Source organism: Struthio camelus, chromosome 3, assembly GCF_040807025.1.
Source record: "Struthio camelus isolate bStrCam1 chromosome 3, bStrCam1.hap1, whole genome shotgun sequence".
In the NCBI taxonomy this organism is placed as follows: Eukaryota; Metazoa; Chordata; class Aves; order Struthioniformes; family Struthionidae; genus Struthio; species Struthio camelus.
Window position 1 is genome coordinate 30,778,148 of NC_090944.1, and position 16,470 is coordinate 30,794,617.

At 38.8% G+C, this 16,470-nt stretch overlaps 1 protein-coding gene across 5 annotated transcripts in view; it reads left to right on the forward strand.

Moving 5' to 3' along the window:
* Positions 1-16,470, forward strand: part of DLGAP2 (DLG associated protein 2) — a 465,625-nt gene that overhangs the window by 73,515 nt on the left and 375,640 nt on the right. For all 5 annotated transcript variants that reach the window (XM_068937311.1, XM_068937314.1, XM_068937312.1 and 2 more), the window contains one exon: positions 5,861-5,915. In XM_068937311.1, coding sequence (XP_068793412.1) covers positions 5,861-5,915 — 55 coding nt within the window. Of the gene's footprint in view, positions 1-5,860; positions 5,916-16,470 lie in introns of those variants that run through there.

Here is a 16,470-nt window from a genome sequence, read left to right on the forward strand (position 1 = left end):
GCACATATCTTTATCCCCTGTATCTTTCATACATATTCTTCTGCCTATTGCTATATTCATGCAATCAATAATTGCGTGCAATAATTTGCTGCGGAGAGGGGTCAGGAGAGAAGGGGGATTATCTCAGAGGCAGTCCTTGGGAGTGGTTGGATGTGAGCACAAGGGCCATCCATTTACATGGCCTGCGAGGGTAGCATGACCATAAGGCTGTATTCTAACTTTTCAACCATTGGGATTCCTGGGTTGCTAGGATGTGTACAGCAGAGACAAATATCCACATCTCCATTTGGGACATGAAAATCACGGTGAGGTTCTTTTCTTCTGGCAAGTTATAATACACAGTGGAAATTCTTCACATCGACTTCTGCCTTTAATCTGACCTGTACAGCGCTCTAACTTATTTTGGGTGTTCTGTAATTTTGGACCTGTGAAACATTCATTTTCAATTTACTTACTTCTCAGCAGAGGTTTGTGATTTAGTAAACATAAATTTAAATAGACAGGAGAAAACAGTATCCAGCTGCCTCTCCTATGGCCATATTACCAGTACAATTATATCTAGAGTCGTAAGCAGTCAGAACATCTTTATCATTGAGTACCACAGGGAGGCCTGGACACGTTCATGCAGCAGATTCTTGTAAGTGAGCAGATATCAATTTCACAGAGGCATTTTTCCATAGTAGAATTATTTCGCTTCACATGCTTCAGCTTCTCTGTACATTTTTTTTTAAGCTGTTAGGAGTTAACTTTCCAAACTTAAAACGATTTTGTAGGAATTAATTCTACTTCCTATTAAAACACTCCTAACTATTTCATGCTGAACACTCAAAAGGCCTCAAATGTTTTATTCTATTATGAAATCATGGAAATTTTCCAAACACAGATATAAAACTAGGAACTTTACTAAATTGTAAATTACTCTGTGCTGCTCTGAGAAGCTTTCTGCATATTTAAGTAACATAAATAAAGACAAATACAAATTTCAACATTAATTATGACAGTTATTTACATATATCCCTAAGCACAGCAAGCTGTAAAGAAAACAGTTGTAAGTAGGTCCTAATCAATATCCACTGACATCAGTTAGAATTTTTCCCTTCATTTGAGGAATCTTTCAATCAACACTATGGTCTAAGATTTGCTCCTGCTACGTTTGAAAGCGTAGCTCTATACTGTAGACCAGAGCTAACTGGGCTACTGCTAGGGAAGCACCTTGATATTAAGAACATGCTGCCTGCTGTAGTATTTATTCTATTTCTGCATCTATGAAAGTCCATTTTTAATTTAGTATTGCAATTCCTTAGCTCCCAGCTGGGAGCTTATGAAACAACTGAAGGTTAAATCTTCAGCTTAATATAATTGATACCTGTTTCTCTTCTGTTAAGGAAAAAGACATATGCTCTAAATATTCCATTCTGGTTTTTTGTTTCTTTTTTTTCCCTGTATGTAGAGCCCTGCACAGCTGCTGTCAGGTTTTGATTTCTATAGGTCCAGTCACTCCAGGTGTGATCTGGATGAAGATTCTTACTCAGATTGCCTTTCTGGGTAGAGTTACACACCATGAAAAAAAAAATCAGGGTTTGTCTGTAAAATTTAAAAAAAAGCTCTGAAATGTAAGGCATTTTAAGGACTAAGATGTGGATTACAGCATGCAAATGAAAGAAGGGACAGGGGAAAGGAGAGATGTAGAGGGAAAGGTGACAATTTTGCTGAGGAGTTCTCCTGTCATGTTCTCCCTAGGGAGAAGAGAAACAGAGTGGGGAGAAAGTGGGAGGAGAGCAGTGCGAAGAGGCACTTGGATACCATGGAGATGGGTACAGTGTAAAAATCTGTATACTGTAGATAAGCAAGTGGGAAGCTGGTATCAAACTCCTACCAGCCAGAAACCGGCTTTGTACAGGGTAACCATGTCAAAGGGGTGGGGAGAAGGAAGCATTGTTTTAGCCTCTTCTATGCTGTTTCCATACTGGGCACTTAAAAGAGAGGAGGGAAGGAACAAGTAAATGTTTTTCAAGCTTTTAACCTTTGGTATAACTATTCTCTTATCTATATTGAGACTACCAGGAATGAAAAATTACATGCTAGAGCTTTTTCCTATTGAAATTGTCTTGCTACCCCAGACTTACTTTTTCTGTCTTTTCTCTTAATTTCAGTCTTAATTTGATTAACTGGGCACTCATAATAAATTCATAATGCCTCTCCATGGTTTATGAATGTGGGGAAGAAAATGTGATGGATTCAGTAGGAGCTAAATGTTACTTTATGTCTGAATAGGACAGGGAGTTTTTGAAATTCAGTCTTTGGGTAAAGCTGCTTTGAAAGACCATCTCTGTTCATTTTAGGATTTCTTTGTTCTCTGCTTTTAATTTTTATGCTTTCAATACCTGTAGGACTGTGCTGTTATTTATATCCAAGGGCATGAGGAAGATGCTATCGTTCATAACTATTTTATTGTACTCTTAAAAATCATGGGATTTTTTAGTTTTAAACTTCAAGAAACACTACCGAATGATGACTGCAGTTTTCAGAAAATTGTTATTCATGCTATTGATTCTTCTTAAAATACAAGCTTCTTGCTGCCTGTGAATCAGGGTAAGGCAAGCTGATACTTTGGTACCAGTCCTATCCTATTGCCTTGAATAGTCCTTCTTGAAGCAAATAGGCAAGTTCTGGGACTTCTTCAAGTGAAAAAGGTTTCTACTTAAGGAAACAATTTACTTACTGAAAGGTCTTGTGCATACCAAAACAGATGAGGAAGGACAGAACTTATCTGGCAGAGCTGAGCATGCAGAAATCCAGAAATAATAGATTTATACCTGTCTGCTCCATCTTTGTCTGCTTCCTTGTGAGCATATTCTATGCTCTGTGAAGGATCCAGTTGATGGGGAATTCAGGATGTGATCCTGGAGTTAAAGATGGTATTATAATGCAAACACACAAGACATTAGTACTGAAGTTGCACAGACAATGACTCTAACACTACATACTTGAGCTTGCTGTCTAAACAGTATTTTTTAATAGAGCTTCCTTAAATAACTTCTTTTTTTTTTTTTTTTTAACATTCAGCTGAAACAAGCTTCCTTTAGGCTGGAATGACAACAGGATTTGAGTGCTGCTTATGTAGTTGTACAGCTCAGAGGAATGGGCCTGTACTTTGGCACTGAATACATTAACTTAAGGACAGTGGGAGCTGTTTAAATGGTGTTGCAATAGAATAAACTAAAGACCAGTGCACATCTTGGAAGTAGATGGGTGTAATCCTAACATAGTTTTCTTTCTTCCCTCATTTCAAGGGTGGCAATGGGTGGTGCGTGAGGATTTCGTGTCATGTCTAGAGAAAGAAGCATTGGTCTCACAGCTTCCAGAAATCCAGACAGTTATAAACTTACACCTCCTAGAGATAAAAGTGTGTGTCTCTTGTGTGCACGTGTGTGTGTGTATGAAAGAGTGAGCTGTTTGGGAGTTAAGAAAAATAAACTAGTAAGTAAGCCAGATATTTACATGAGGTATGGTAATGTGATAAAGCTCTAAATGTGACCATAGGTTGTACCTGCAACAGAGGCGATACCTGATAATCTGTTGGGGCACCTGCTAAGACATCTCTCTGCGGACCCGACTCAATTACCCTGTGCCTAATCTCCACTTAAACCCAGTTTATTTTCCCCTTTATTGACAAGCTTAAATGTTTTGCCCTCCGTAGAATTTAGAGGAATTGGGGGAAACTGTTTTTATCCCTCCTAGTTCTCCCCACTGCCTTTTATCTGGGACAGCTTGCTGACCATTTACCGGCTCCTGAGGGTGCAGTGGAAGTAAGAGCACATCTTTGCCATGGCACTGCTGCTGCATGGGTGCATTCAGGAGGAATGATGGTGCAGCAAGTTTCTTAAGCCTTTAATTTGTTGTGCTCGGGGGCTTACAAGCCGAGGTATTCACAGCATCTGGGGTCGCCCACTGGGGTTGTTGGAGCGTGTGTTGGAAACGTCCCGCAGGGAGAGCACCCCATGGTGCTGCCGCAGGGGCAGTGTGTGTCTGACTCTTAGACTTCTGATCATGTCTACCGTGGCCAAACAGGAATAGCATCCCCTGTAATAAATAAGCATGTCTCTAGGCCCTAAACTATTTTCCTTCCTGAATTTCAAAAACTTAATACAAACAGTGGTGCCTTGGATGTTCTTAGTGCTTAGAAGCCCAGCCTTTCCAGACAGTGGTTATGCTGGGCTCCTATTTGGTAGAAACTAATAGGGTTTTTGTTATACTTCTACAGACTTTAAAGGGTGTATGACCCTGAAGGGTGGATTTAAAGAGGTCATCTGAGAGTATATTTTTTAATTGGCTTTTTCTCTGAAATAGCAAAGGAAAATCTATTTAACTTTAAGCTACAGTTATAAAGATGCTGACAGCATTGCAGAGGTTGTTAACTGTAGATTTCAGAGTGAGATTAAAATAAGATCTTGGGTCGTCACTGCTGGCAGGAGGAGAAATGGGGGCAGGAGCTGGGGGGGAAACAGGGGATGGGAGAAGGGGGGACACATGCTGCTGCTAAAGGCGCGGGCTGGTGTTTCTGCCAAGGAGGGGAGAGGAAGGAAGGGGAGGGAAGGGCTAGAGCTTTAGCAGCAGCAAGTAGAGCTGCCCCCTTTGACTCTTTTGGCAATATTCACTACCTGAACTCCTGTTGCCAGTCTCTTCAGGAGCAAGGGCTTTAGCCTGGATGGGCATGTCCCAAACAGACTCCAACACCTCTTTAGGAGAACCTTTTGCAAGGGAAAATTCTAGCAAATAGCACCACTTCATTTATAACTCACATACTTTAAAGAAATTTGTAATGTACTTACAATAAAAATGACAGTTAGTACTAAAGTTTGCAGTAGCTGGGAGGAGTATTATACTGTTATTCTTATACTGGTATTCTTAGGTAGAGGAAGATCCAAGAAGCGGGGCTGCTGAGGATGGTTGCCTTGTGTGACCTTGATGGTTTGCCCAAGGTCGTACATACAAAACACCTAATGTACAGTTAAAATTCAGGTCTTCTGGCAGATCCTGGGGCAGGGGGGTGGCATTATTTGGATCCCTTAAGACTTAGTCCTTATAATTGCACTCCAGTTGTGTTTACTTAGAGAAGATTGAAGCTCTGCTGCTGTCTGCTTTTCTAACTGGTTCACAGAAAAATATCAGTCAGATGATTTTTGCAGTGCAAGTTGTTAGATGGTCTGCACGGTATATTAAACTAACAAAAATCAGTTTTCTTGCCTATAAAAATGTTACAGGCAAGCTTTAAAATAAGCGTATGGGAAATTTACTGGCCTTCAGACTTATTCTGTTTGCCCATCAGTAGAAGATAGCAGCATGGGTAAGGATAAATGAATGAATACAGATGCAGTGTTCTGGCTCAATACATTAATTCGTAGCTGAGCTGCTGTAATGGTCTGTGTGTGTGCTGTTAAGCCAATCACAACTACGAAAGAAAAGTTCAGAAAAAGAAGTTAAGCTTATGAAATTTACTTCAAAACTGGGGAGAGCTAAACATATGCAAGGCCAGGAATAGCAGCTTCCTTGACTGATAGTGTATTATCTTGCTTTAAGCTCAGCACATTTAATTATGTGCTTATGTTCTTTTGCTCCACATCTTAATATTGTTCTCCATGGGAGAAGGTAAGACGAGCTTTGCAAGCAGTTAGTAGGCAGCTATTCTCATAAGAATCTTCTCTGGGTGCAGTTCCTGGTGAGTGGAGTTACAATTTGCTTTGTATAATAGTTGATTCTCATCCAAAATGATCAGATATGTACTGCAACAAACATCAGCTCTTCTTCATATAGTGTTAAAAATATATGTACATTAATGTCTGTTTCTTTGTTGCAATAGGTTCTGCCTGGCATACTGCAGAAGCATTGCTGTATTTTACCTGACAGGAACACAGGTAAACCTTTTTCTTAATAAGTTAATATAGGTTGTTTGTAATATGGAGAAATACAAACACGAAACTGAATAAAATAGAGAAGTCTTGTTTGTTTTTTATAGTCACTGAAGTTCTCTTCTAGGAAGTGAAAACTTGAATACTTAATTTATTTAAATGATCTACTTTCGTGTGAAGATTTTGTCTTCTGTAAAATTTCAGGAGTTGTTGTTTCTGTAGAGACTGCTATCAGTTCTTGCTTATGAAGGTGTTTGTATGAACCCTCTGAACAGTTTATAGTGTTAGTTATAAAGGTATATATTTTTGGGAAGGAGAGAGCTTTAAAGCTGAAGTCTCTGTGCAGTCTGGTCCTCTTGATTCACAAAGCAGTAAGTCTTACATGTAACCGACTGCAGATAAATATTTGCTTTATGCTTATTTCCCAAAGAGTAAAGGAGTAGAATCTAGCACAGTTTGAAAGAGTATCATTCATGATGCCTTGCTATTGTGCAGGAGACTTAAAGCAGTAAGTTTGTGATCTGAGGAAATCAATTGCAGAGAACAATAACATGAGAAAGAAGTGATGATTTAAATTCAAATTATTTTATTACAGGAGAAACAATTTATTTTACAACAAGTTTTAAAGTCCTTTTTAGAATTTTATGAATTTGATTAAACTGATTGCATATGAAATTGTGAGCATGATTTAACAGATTAATTTCAGAGCAGAAGGAATAATATAGTTTATTTTTGGTGTCCATTTAATAGAATATATATGAATGTTTGTGTCTCTTAAGATTTCGTTCTCGCTCCCCCTAAGTAGCTACAAATTAAAACAAACCAATTTATTCCTTGGCTTGTTGTTACTAGAATTTCAGGTACAGTTTGCACTGAGCATAATTGCATAGGGAACATGCCCACTATGCTGAACTGTTGTGTGACTTGTGGTTACCTGCAACTGCTCAAAGAAAAGTTGAAACCTCATTTCCATTTTCATCTGTGAAGATGAGAGGAGTACATTATAGTAAGACAGATAATAATATGCTTCTTCTAGCAAGACTTTGAAAGTTTGTAATTACTGAACAGATTGTAGACAGACTTTGGCCTTTAAATTCTGCTCAAATTTTCCTGAAAGCTCTACTTAAGAAGCACTGTATAATGACCACAGCCAAATCTATGCCTGAGGATCTGTAATCTATAATCTGTGTCTGATCATCTTTTTGTTTGGTTGGTTGTTTGCTTAGTTTTATCTGTCATATAAGAATTTGATCCAGGTTCTGTCATTGGCGAAAGTCCTCTTGACTTGTACAGAAGGGCATCAAGTAGATCTCAAAGCCGGTGTTATCTGAAGTGATTGCCTGGAGCTGGGCAGTTAGAATCAGATCTCTCACCTAAACAGAGTGAAATATGTCTTTATGATCAATATTGAAGGAGCTGTTTATCTAAAATACCAAGCACCTACCAGTCACCTTCAAAAGTGCCTACATTTGGATTTAAGGGGAGGAAGGAGCTTCTTAGTGTAAGATTTGGTTTCGGAAAATTTTAACCTAAGCAATTTAGAGAGGAACCCTATCAGGTTTGGGTATGTAAATATTGCTGTACAATTCAAGCACAGTTAACCATGCAAATAACTGTAACTTCTATTGCTTCTATGTGACTGCCAGGAAAACTATTTTTTATGCGTACCTATTATGTAGCTCAGAATTGCCAGCAGGTGGCAAACTAAATAATGCAGGTGTTCCATTTTCCCCATTTATGGCGTATAAATACTTGGTGGAAAGAAGAGGAATAAGAGGTGAGGCAGGATGTGGGGGATTTTTCTGTTCCTTTCTGGATGAAAAAAATGAGTGAATTTCTAGCAGGTTACAGATGCAGTTGCTGGACCCCAATACAAAGGAAGCTCAACACAGCTAAAGAGATGAAGTGTGTGTTGGCTTAATTGTAAGCCGTCGTGCCAGAGTTTTGGGTGCATAGGCTTTGGCAGTCTGTTTTCAGTGAGGGGAGGTGTGCTTTCCAGGAGGTCTCTTACAAAAAGAACTGTGACTTTCACACACCACAGCGGGAGTTACAATTTGTAGCCCTGAAAGAAAGGGTGCATTTTGTTTCCTGTACTATTCACCCTTTTGTGTGGAGCCTAGTGGTGAATTAAGGCTGTACATCCATTCTTCGCACCTTCCTATCGCTGTCTCCTACATTAATGGCGATAGCAGCAATTTGGAACTACTTCACAGTGCTGGATTTATGTTGCTGGGAGGCTGAGTTTGAGTGATTGAGTAAAGCAGACATAGGGGAACCATTTTGTAGTGTAATTATATCTGAATGCACTAGTCTACGCTATGAAGAAGAGATTAACTAAATACACGTAAACTTAGAACCTGCTATTTGCATGCGAATGTATACATCATATATGATCTTGTCCAGCCCTGTTCTCATTAAGGGAGCTGAGAAAAGTGACTTAATTGCATGCTTCAAATCTGCGTTTGTGTTCAGCTGCTGATACTTGGAGGAGTTTAGGAGTGTGCAGATTTAGGTGTTGTTCCTACCAAAAAGGAGAGAGGGGGAATGGGAAGAGAAGAATGAGGGGAGAAGCATGAAATTAGACCTCCAAAACCATTAGGGAAGAACACAGATGCTGTGCGGTCTAGGATGAGCTAAAGGGAGAAACACCGTAGTAGTTTCCCTACTTGTTTATATCTACACAGTAGCTCAGGAGTGGCCAGCTTGGGGGTCTTGAGCTGCTGGTTCGAGTGTGCCCCTGTGACCAGCCTTTGCCGTGCTCCTGGCACAGGAGCTGCAGCCCAGAGAAATGAGCCCTCGGGAGCAATGGGGCCAGGGCTGCCAGGCCAGCCCTTCCTCGAGCTGTGTTTCAGACCTAGCTTCATGGTGATTCTTGGGAAATATCTGTAACTACTCTTTGAATTAGTGTGGCCCTGGATTGCCTGTAACCTGGAAAGTTACACGTCCTAATCACTCTTCCTACACTATGTAAGAGCTTGAAGTGGCAACATTTATGCTCTGTCTTGACTTCTTATGTTTACAAATCAAAATACAGAGTTATACATGGGAAAAAAAAAGGTTTGTATAATCGCTGATCATGTTCCCCGTGTGAACATGTGTCATAACTTCCACTCTGAACTCTTATTTTCAGTGTTTGTAACCTGGCTATAAAAGCATTTCCTACAGAGCTCGTCTTTTCAAAGACAGAGTAACAAATTTACTCAGCTGTTAGGTGGCAATGGAGTTTCCGAAGGAGATACTCTGTAGTTGCATAAGCTTTGATGTTTCAAAGGTGAAAGCATGATTCACGTTTTCAAGGATGTAAAGCATTTATAAAATCCCCTTCTCTAAGTAAAAACACTGAATGCAAATACTGCAAGTTGGTTGCTTTCATTAAGTTTTTCTTATTAGATATTGATGTTTCATTTCTTTAGGTTTTTCTTTTTTTGTAGTTTCTCCTTAATCATAAATATACTTTCATTGTTAAATTAAAATTGCATATAGCATGCACTTGTATAATGTATGTTCATTATCATGTTATGCTAGTATCCAGAACCTGCATTTGTCACATACCTCAAGACAAAAAGTCCTGGATCAGAAGCCTTATTTTGTAGTTCCCTTTTATATTCCACAACCACAGTTTAAGAGCTCTGTTGATGTTCCTTCTTGATTTCTTTCCATCTCCCGTAAGTTAACCAGCTGGCAACAACTGGGGTGAATTAGCAATTATAAAGTTAATGGGAAGAAAAACAGTTACATGCTCTGTACAGGTGTTACTAACAGGATTGTAAAGGGAAACAGTGCAAAGGTACTAATGACCTGGTGGGGAGCAGCTTGCTCGTTTCCTTGAATTATATCTCTCTCTCTCAAGCTCCAACTGGGAGTAATAACCACTCCTTTTGAGGGACACCCACCACCCTCTGCGTGCACACGCTGGCAATGCAGCCAGCTCTAATTCCCTTTATAAATATTTCCCAACAATGCTCTGTCCCCTACCTGCAGGAACTCTTCAGCTAAGCTAGAAGCCTCTCCCCCTACTCTCCCCTTGAAAAAAAAATTCCAGTATGACTTTTATAAACCTTAACCAGGTACTGCTGTCCTTCTCCTCTTAGCCCTTTGCAGTTATGATAATGGTTTAGTGAGATCTTTACAAGGTACAAGCAGTGCACTTTGTTTCTACACTGGAAATGAAGATGGTATATCCAGGTGTGCTTGTTAGTCTTTATACAACATACTTGGGTGTTCCTTTTAATGTATATGTATCTGTGTATGTATGTACATACATGTGCACTTGCGGAGTAGGAATGCAGCTTTGAAACAAAGTCAGTTTAGAAAAGAAAGTTAGTTGGAAAAGTCAGGTAGTGTTCCTCAAAGTGCGTGTTATGGTTTTTTGTTTGTTTGCTTTTAGTTTTTCCTAGCCTTGCTTTAAATGGTTGGAGGTCTTCAGGTGGTATATGTGGATTGCTCCAGCTGTAGAAGAACAGAGGACATATATGTGAAAGCATATTCTTTTGTGTATGCTATGTTTAGGTAGACTTAGAGGAGATAGGTGAATTCTGTGGAGTGTGAGTCTTGTTTACACCAGAGCGCCCTGTATCCTGGTCTGGCACGATAAATGATCTTCAAATCAAATACAAATATATTTAATGTAGTATAAAATGAGTTATCTGTGAGAATCATTGTCTGAATATGCTTTGTGGAATTTCTACCGTTGCAACAGTTGTTAAATGGACATTCTTACACTGCAGTGATACTGAAATCTGCAGGCTTTGTTTATCTTTTTTGCATTCTTGTTGCATAGTTATTAGTTTCATGTGATGCAAAAAAATTGGACGAGCTGCTTCTGTGCTATCCTTTGCTATCGTATTCATGAGTTTAATATGTTTTGAATTGCTAAATTTGGGCTCATTCTTTCCATTACAGATCCCCAAAAAAGAAAGAATCAGTAGTCACTAAACACTTGTTGGGTTAATTTGTTCTCTCACGGTTTAAGCTTGGATTTCCTCTGATGGTGAAGTAGAATATAGGTTCAATACAGTGTACCTCCATGAACCTGGCTTTTTTTGTCCATTATATTGGCTAAAATTACATTGGTTACACTTTGTTTCAAATGTTCTGTTCTCTCCAAAGAATGGATGCTATCTATTTGAAAAGGGGTTAATTGCTTTAGGTACAAAATCAGGAGTTTAATAATAACCGATCTTGCTTGGGTAAAGTATTGCCCAAGACAGTAATGTTTTAGCCTTCTTTTGTTTGCTTTTCTTCCTGTTGCATGAAGAACAAATATTGGACAGGAGAAAAGTCTAAGATGATATTAAAAAGAATTCCTCTATGAAGCTTTACTAAATTGGGTAAATAAGTTAAAATTGTTCCCCTTCCCCCTAATCTACAATTGGGTTGCTTTAGTGACTTTTAAAATAGAAGGAATATGGATTGGTGCTCAAAGGTAATGTGACTTATAACTGGCAAATATGTTACAGTTAATCATTTTCTCATATATATATATTCAAAGATAATGCATGTTTATAAAAAAAGCTATCCAAATGACTGGGCTCAAAATGCATATGTATGAGCTGTACAGCAGTTTGATTTCTCAGAAAGAATTACATGATAGTATTTAGAAGCCAAGGTTCTCATTTAAGAAAATATATGTATATATTTTCACTAGTATATTGCATCTGATCATTTTGAAGTATTTTATTAATCACAACAGATGTGCCAGTGTGATAAAACAATTTTATTCCTCTGTAGTACAGAAAAGAGAATCAGATTATCTGCTGGTGCAATACAAGAATATTCACTAGGGTTACGTATAATCTTATTTAGAAGTCCTTTGCTTAACTTCAGACTGTTCTTTTACTTTCAAAATGTAGCTATAGATTTTAGACAGTTCCTGCAGGCTTCACCTGCTGTCTGCTTGCTGAGTTCAACATGAGCGTGCTCATTCAGATGCTCAGCTGCAGACTGCCTGCTGGTACTTTCCAGCCCTGTTTCCATGGAAATGGGAATTAAAGGGGTGAAAATAAAGCAAGGGTAAGTATTTTCTTAATCTTCTACTTAATCCGGAAGTTCTCATACCTTGATATCAAGGTTGTTTTGCTTTTAGCTGGCTAGTCATATAGTGCTAGCTTTTGCTTAAAAATATATTTATAATTTTTTTTCTGACACTAGAGCTGCTTTCAACAATACCTGTTACTGTAACTCTGTAGAGGTTTATAGGCTTACCAATAAAATGTGAGGAAGGGAGAATCGAACTGGATCATGCAAGGATAGGCTGAAGAAAAGGTGAGGCAGTATCAAATGGCAGAAGTGAAAACCATGAGAAAACTTCTTGTCAAATGTTGCTTGCATAATGAGAAATATTGACAGAAATTAATTGCTGGATAGTGGCACATTAACTTGAGGGAGGAAAAAAATTAGAAGGACTAATTTAGATGCTCAGATTGAATTTGGGACAAAGATGTCATCTAATGCATTCAGAACTTAACATAGCATTCTCTTTTTCCCTGGAGATTTCTGCTTTCTCTTCTCTTTTTCTCTGCATTACTGAATCTACCACGTAAACAAGTCAGGATTGTGGAGACAGTAGCCATACAGATGTGAACATGGTGATGTGAACTCTCTAGTTATTGCGAATATCATAGTCTCATATTCACTGTCTTGCCCTTTCCCCACTGTTTGAACCTTAGCCTATGCTTCATATTAGCCTTTCCTTGGGAAGAGGAGGTCCAGGGTCTCTGGATACAGACCACTGTTTCTCTTTTCTTGGCCAAAAGTGATAAATCAACCTAGCATAAATGAAGAACGGGAAGGGTCCAGGCCTATGTCATGCCTTACCCCGAAGCAGGGTCAGCTCTACCTGCATCTTTCCTCACAGATGTTTGTGAAGCCTGTCCAGGCCTTTTATTCAGCTTCACTGATCTTGCCACCGAAAACTTTTCCTTATACATAACCTGAATTTTCTTTGCTGCAAATTAAGCTCATTGACTGATACAGACAATAGGTGCATTCTTTTTCTCAGCTCCTTGCAGATATCTTTCATATATCTGAAGATGGTTATCCTTTCTTCCCTCCTCCTGTGGGTTTCCTCATCCATTGCTATGCAATTGCACTTTTCCACTCTTTTTTATGGTATACCAGCATACATGTGAACTTGACCTGTTTTGAATGTAATTTTTATTTCAACAAGCCTAATTTTTATTTATGTATTTACTTTCTGTATTTGTTTAAAAAAGAACACAGGATATAGCAGGAATTAAATTGTAAACAGTTCTCTATGTGACGTGATGTTTGATTAGCTGATACCCAGATGTCTCGTGTCACAGTTCTTATACTGCATAAACCCTCCTATACTGTAGTCTGTGACCTTTCTTCTAGAAGACTTGATTAACAATATTAATGTGGATATAGACTTGAAAAAGAAGTGTTTGTATGTGGAGGCATTTTATTTTGTTTTTCTGAGGGGGAGAGAGGGCTGGGGTTTAAGTAGGAGTCTAGTTCTAGGAAGGTGATCTGATAGTAGGAATGAATATGACTTATTTTATATCGTTAAAAATGGGGAGATGTGAGTAAAGACACTGAAATCTTTTATTTTAATATTCCTGAATGGGTGGGTTTCCACTTCTTGATTTTTCTGATGCTGTTCTTCCCCTACCCCAGCCCACAATGGGAATATAAGATTATTATCCAAACTTTGGTCTTTGCTCAGTGTTTTCCTCTAGTTTTTTTAATATCTGTGTAAGATCAGCAGCACATGGAGCATAGCTGTAAGGGGCTAAAGCATTAAGTTTCACTTTCTCTCAGTGATTCAGCACCTGGATAAGGAGCAACTGTCAAAAACTGAAATGCAGATAGTTTGCAGTGATGTTAAGAGGGAACCAGGAGACTGTAAGAAATCATTTTCAAAGGACAGCTTGTATCCTTTGGGTCATTTTGGACTACTTGTTTCTGCTAGACATCTAGCAGTACTTAAGGAAGGCCACACTTTCAATCTCAAGCCAGCCAAAAAACTAAAGGATTTAGATTTCTTACGCAGCCTGCTGCTACTGTCTTTGCACAGTATCCTAGCTGGGTGGCGAGCTTAGTCCAAAGTACTTTCCGGCACTCAGGATCCTCTGCTACGATCAGGCCCTCCGGAGAGGTGGCTTTTCCCACTCATTACTATTATGAGAAGTCGTGGTTGTGTTTCACTGAAAATTATGTAGTCTTAAAAACAAAACTTTGCAGAAGAATTCACTAATGTTCGGAAGCCACCTTAAGTATTCCAAGATGAATACAACATGTTTCCCTAAAAGGTTGGTGCTGACTGGCCCCTCTGCCTTTGAAATTGAATGTAAACCTGTAACTGTAAAGCATGATTTTCACAACAATCTCACCTTTGCACGTGCATCGGCAAGTAACTGTGGTGGGAGAGGGAGCAGGGAAGGGAGAAGGCGCTCTAACTCCTGGAAGTGTAATTCCAGAGGCAGAAACACGTAGGAGTCCACATGTGTTTGTGGTCTCTTTGTTTAACATAGTAAGAGCCCTGGTGGCTGAAGGTGTGTAGGACGGAAATTCTCTCCAGAAAGCAGCATCCCTTGTAAGAAAACGTACTTGACCTTTATTTCTGAAATGTTTTATAAAGCATTCCCAGTGTGTACAGCTAAGCTTCTGAAGGAAGAGATAACCAAAGTACACCATCAGCAGCACAAGTTGCATGCAACTCTGATAACGATGGTCATGTAAGTAATGTGACTTAAGTATCACTAAATGAAACTGCTGTGTAGAACGACTGATTTCTACATGCCAGGTTTTGGGATTTTTATTTTTTTGTGGCTCCATTTGTTTGTGAAATGGTTGCCCAGGCGGTATATAAATCATGTGGACTGAGGGGGAGTGCGTGTGTGTGTGCGTACTATACGCAGGCATTCTCTTGAGGAGGGATATAGTTTTGAAGTCCACTGCCAAAGTGTATGACTTGCCAACATGACGCAGTGTGTAGGTAGAGTTAAAGAGAATGTAACTGGGCAGAGAAATCAAAAGATAGGAGTTTCTACTCAACACAGTGAGTAAGGTAAAATCTGTTTTTGAACAAGATAAAATGTTGGTACTGTTTTGTAGAATAGCTACTAATTAATAGAAAGGAGCACAGAGAGCTCATATAGGTCTTGGAGGAATATAGCAGTAATGCCAGAGGAGTCTTGAATTCACTGATTTCACATGGATACAGTGGACCACACTGGTATTTCCCTCCCACTGGAGAACCTGGCTTTGATTATAGGCCAAAAGATACCACTCCCTCACCTTTACAGGTCTTGGGGGTGCCTACAAAGAGGTATCTTTGCTATTTCGGTAGCGTCTGGCCTCACTCTAGCTACAGTTGAGGCAACTTAGACATCTGGACAGGTTTTTTTGTCTCGTATGCATTAATTACACCTAATTCAGTTGTGCAAAGCAGAGAAATAGTAGATATGGTAGTTATTTCTGTTTGCTGTTGATTTCTTAACTTGATTATGTTCCCTTTTTTCTTTTAATAGCGTGAATTTTTTTCTTAAATCAGAATTGAATTGTTCAAATAGATTGTTATCTTTTCAGTTATTTCTATTTTTTTAATCAAATTCAAGAAACTCATATTTGTTTGTCTTCTCTGTTTTCCCCCCCACACACCCCCAATTTTTAGAATTTGTGGAAGAGCATGAGGAATTTGGGTCTATATCTAAGATACTTATAGCATTAGATAGCTTTTATTTTTATAAGATGCCTAAGCAATGCTTGTTCGCTCTAAGGAGTGCTGCTTAATTTGGAATAATCTGATGCATGTTTTGGAGTCATATTTAACACCCTAGAATTGAGGAACAGATTAGAAAAGATGTAGTATACAAACTTCTCCATGCCTTAAAAATATGAGAGCTGTCTTTTTTTCTAATGCTGCCTTTTCTAGAAAAAGGCATCCCGCTTCCGCTGTGGTGACTGTGGAGACTTCTTCCAGACATTCCTTTTTTCTTTCAACTGACTTTATTAATGTGCAATTTTTCCTTCCTTCCTATTTCTTGTATTACTCAGGGGTGTGTGGGGAGAGAGAGTACTAAAACATGCATTTTGTTATCAAAACATGAGCTGTCCATTCTGTCTATTTAAAGTTAAACTACAATAATATTCCATAAGCTTAAAATGTTTTTTCTATGCTAGAATGATTTTATTTGTAGTTATGCTGCATTATGTGGTTCTACTGTCTTTTGGGATACTATAACATAATAGGCACTATAAATAACAGCTGCTAATGTCTACAGTCGTGCACAACAGGCAGTAATGTATCTACTTGTCTACTTTCTGTCATGATGGGAAATATCAAATATTTCTGCACCAATAATGCGTAAGATCATGAAAGTTAGTGGTGGTTACTGTAGAAGTGTATTATCAGAGGTAGTGCTACACCCTGTGCCCTTGAATTTAAAACCAGGCAAACGCTTCCACATGTGTGGTTGAGTTTTCTCAGTGTAGTTCTGCTTGGGATAGATTATCTGCCATATCTCAGAGAATCTTACCTGAGCTGCTGGCCAAGAGGAGTGATGCTGTTGAGCGATGAGGAGAAGTATGTAAAGAA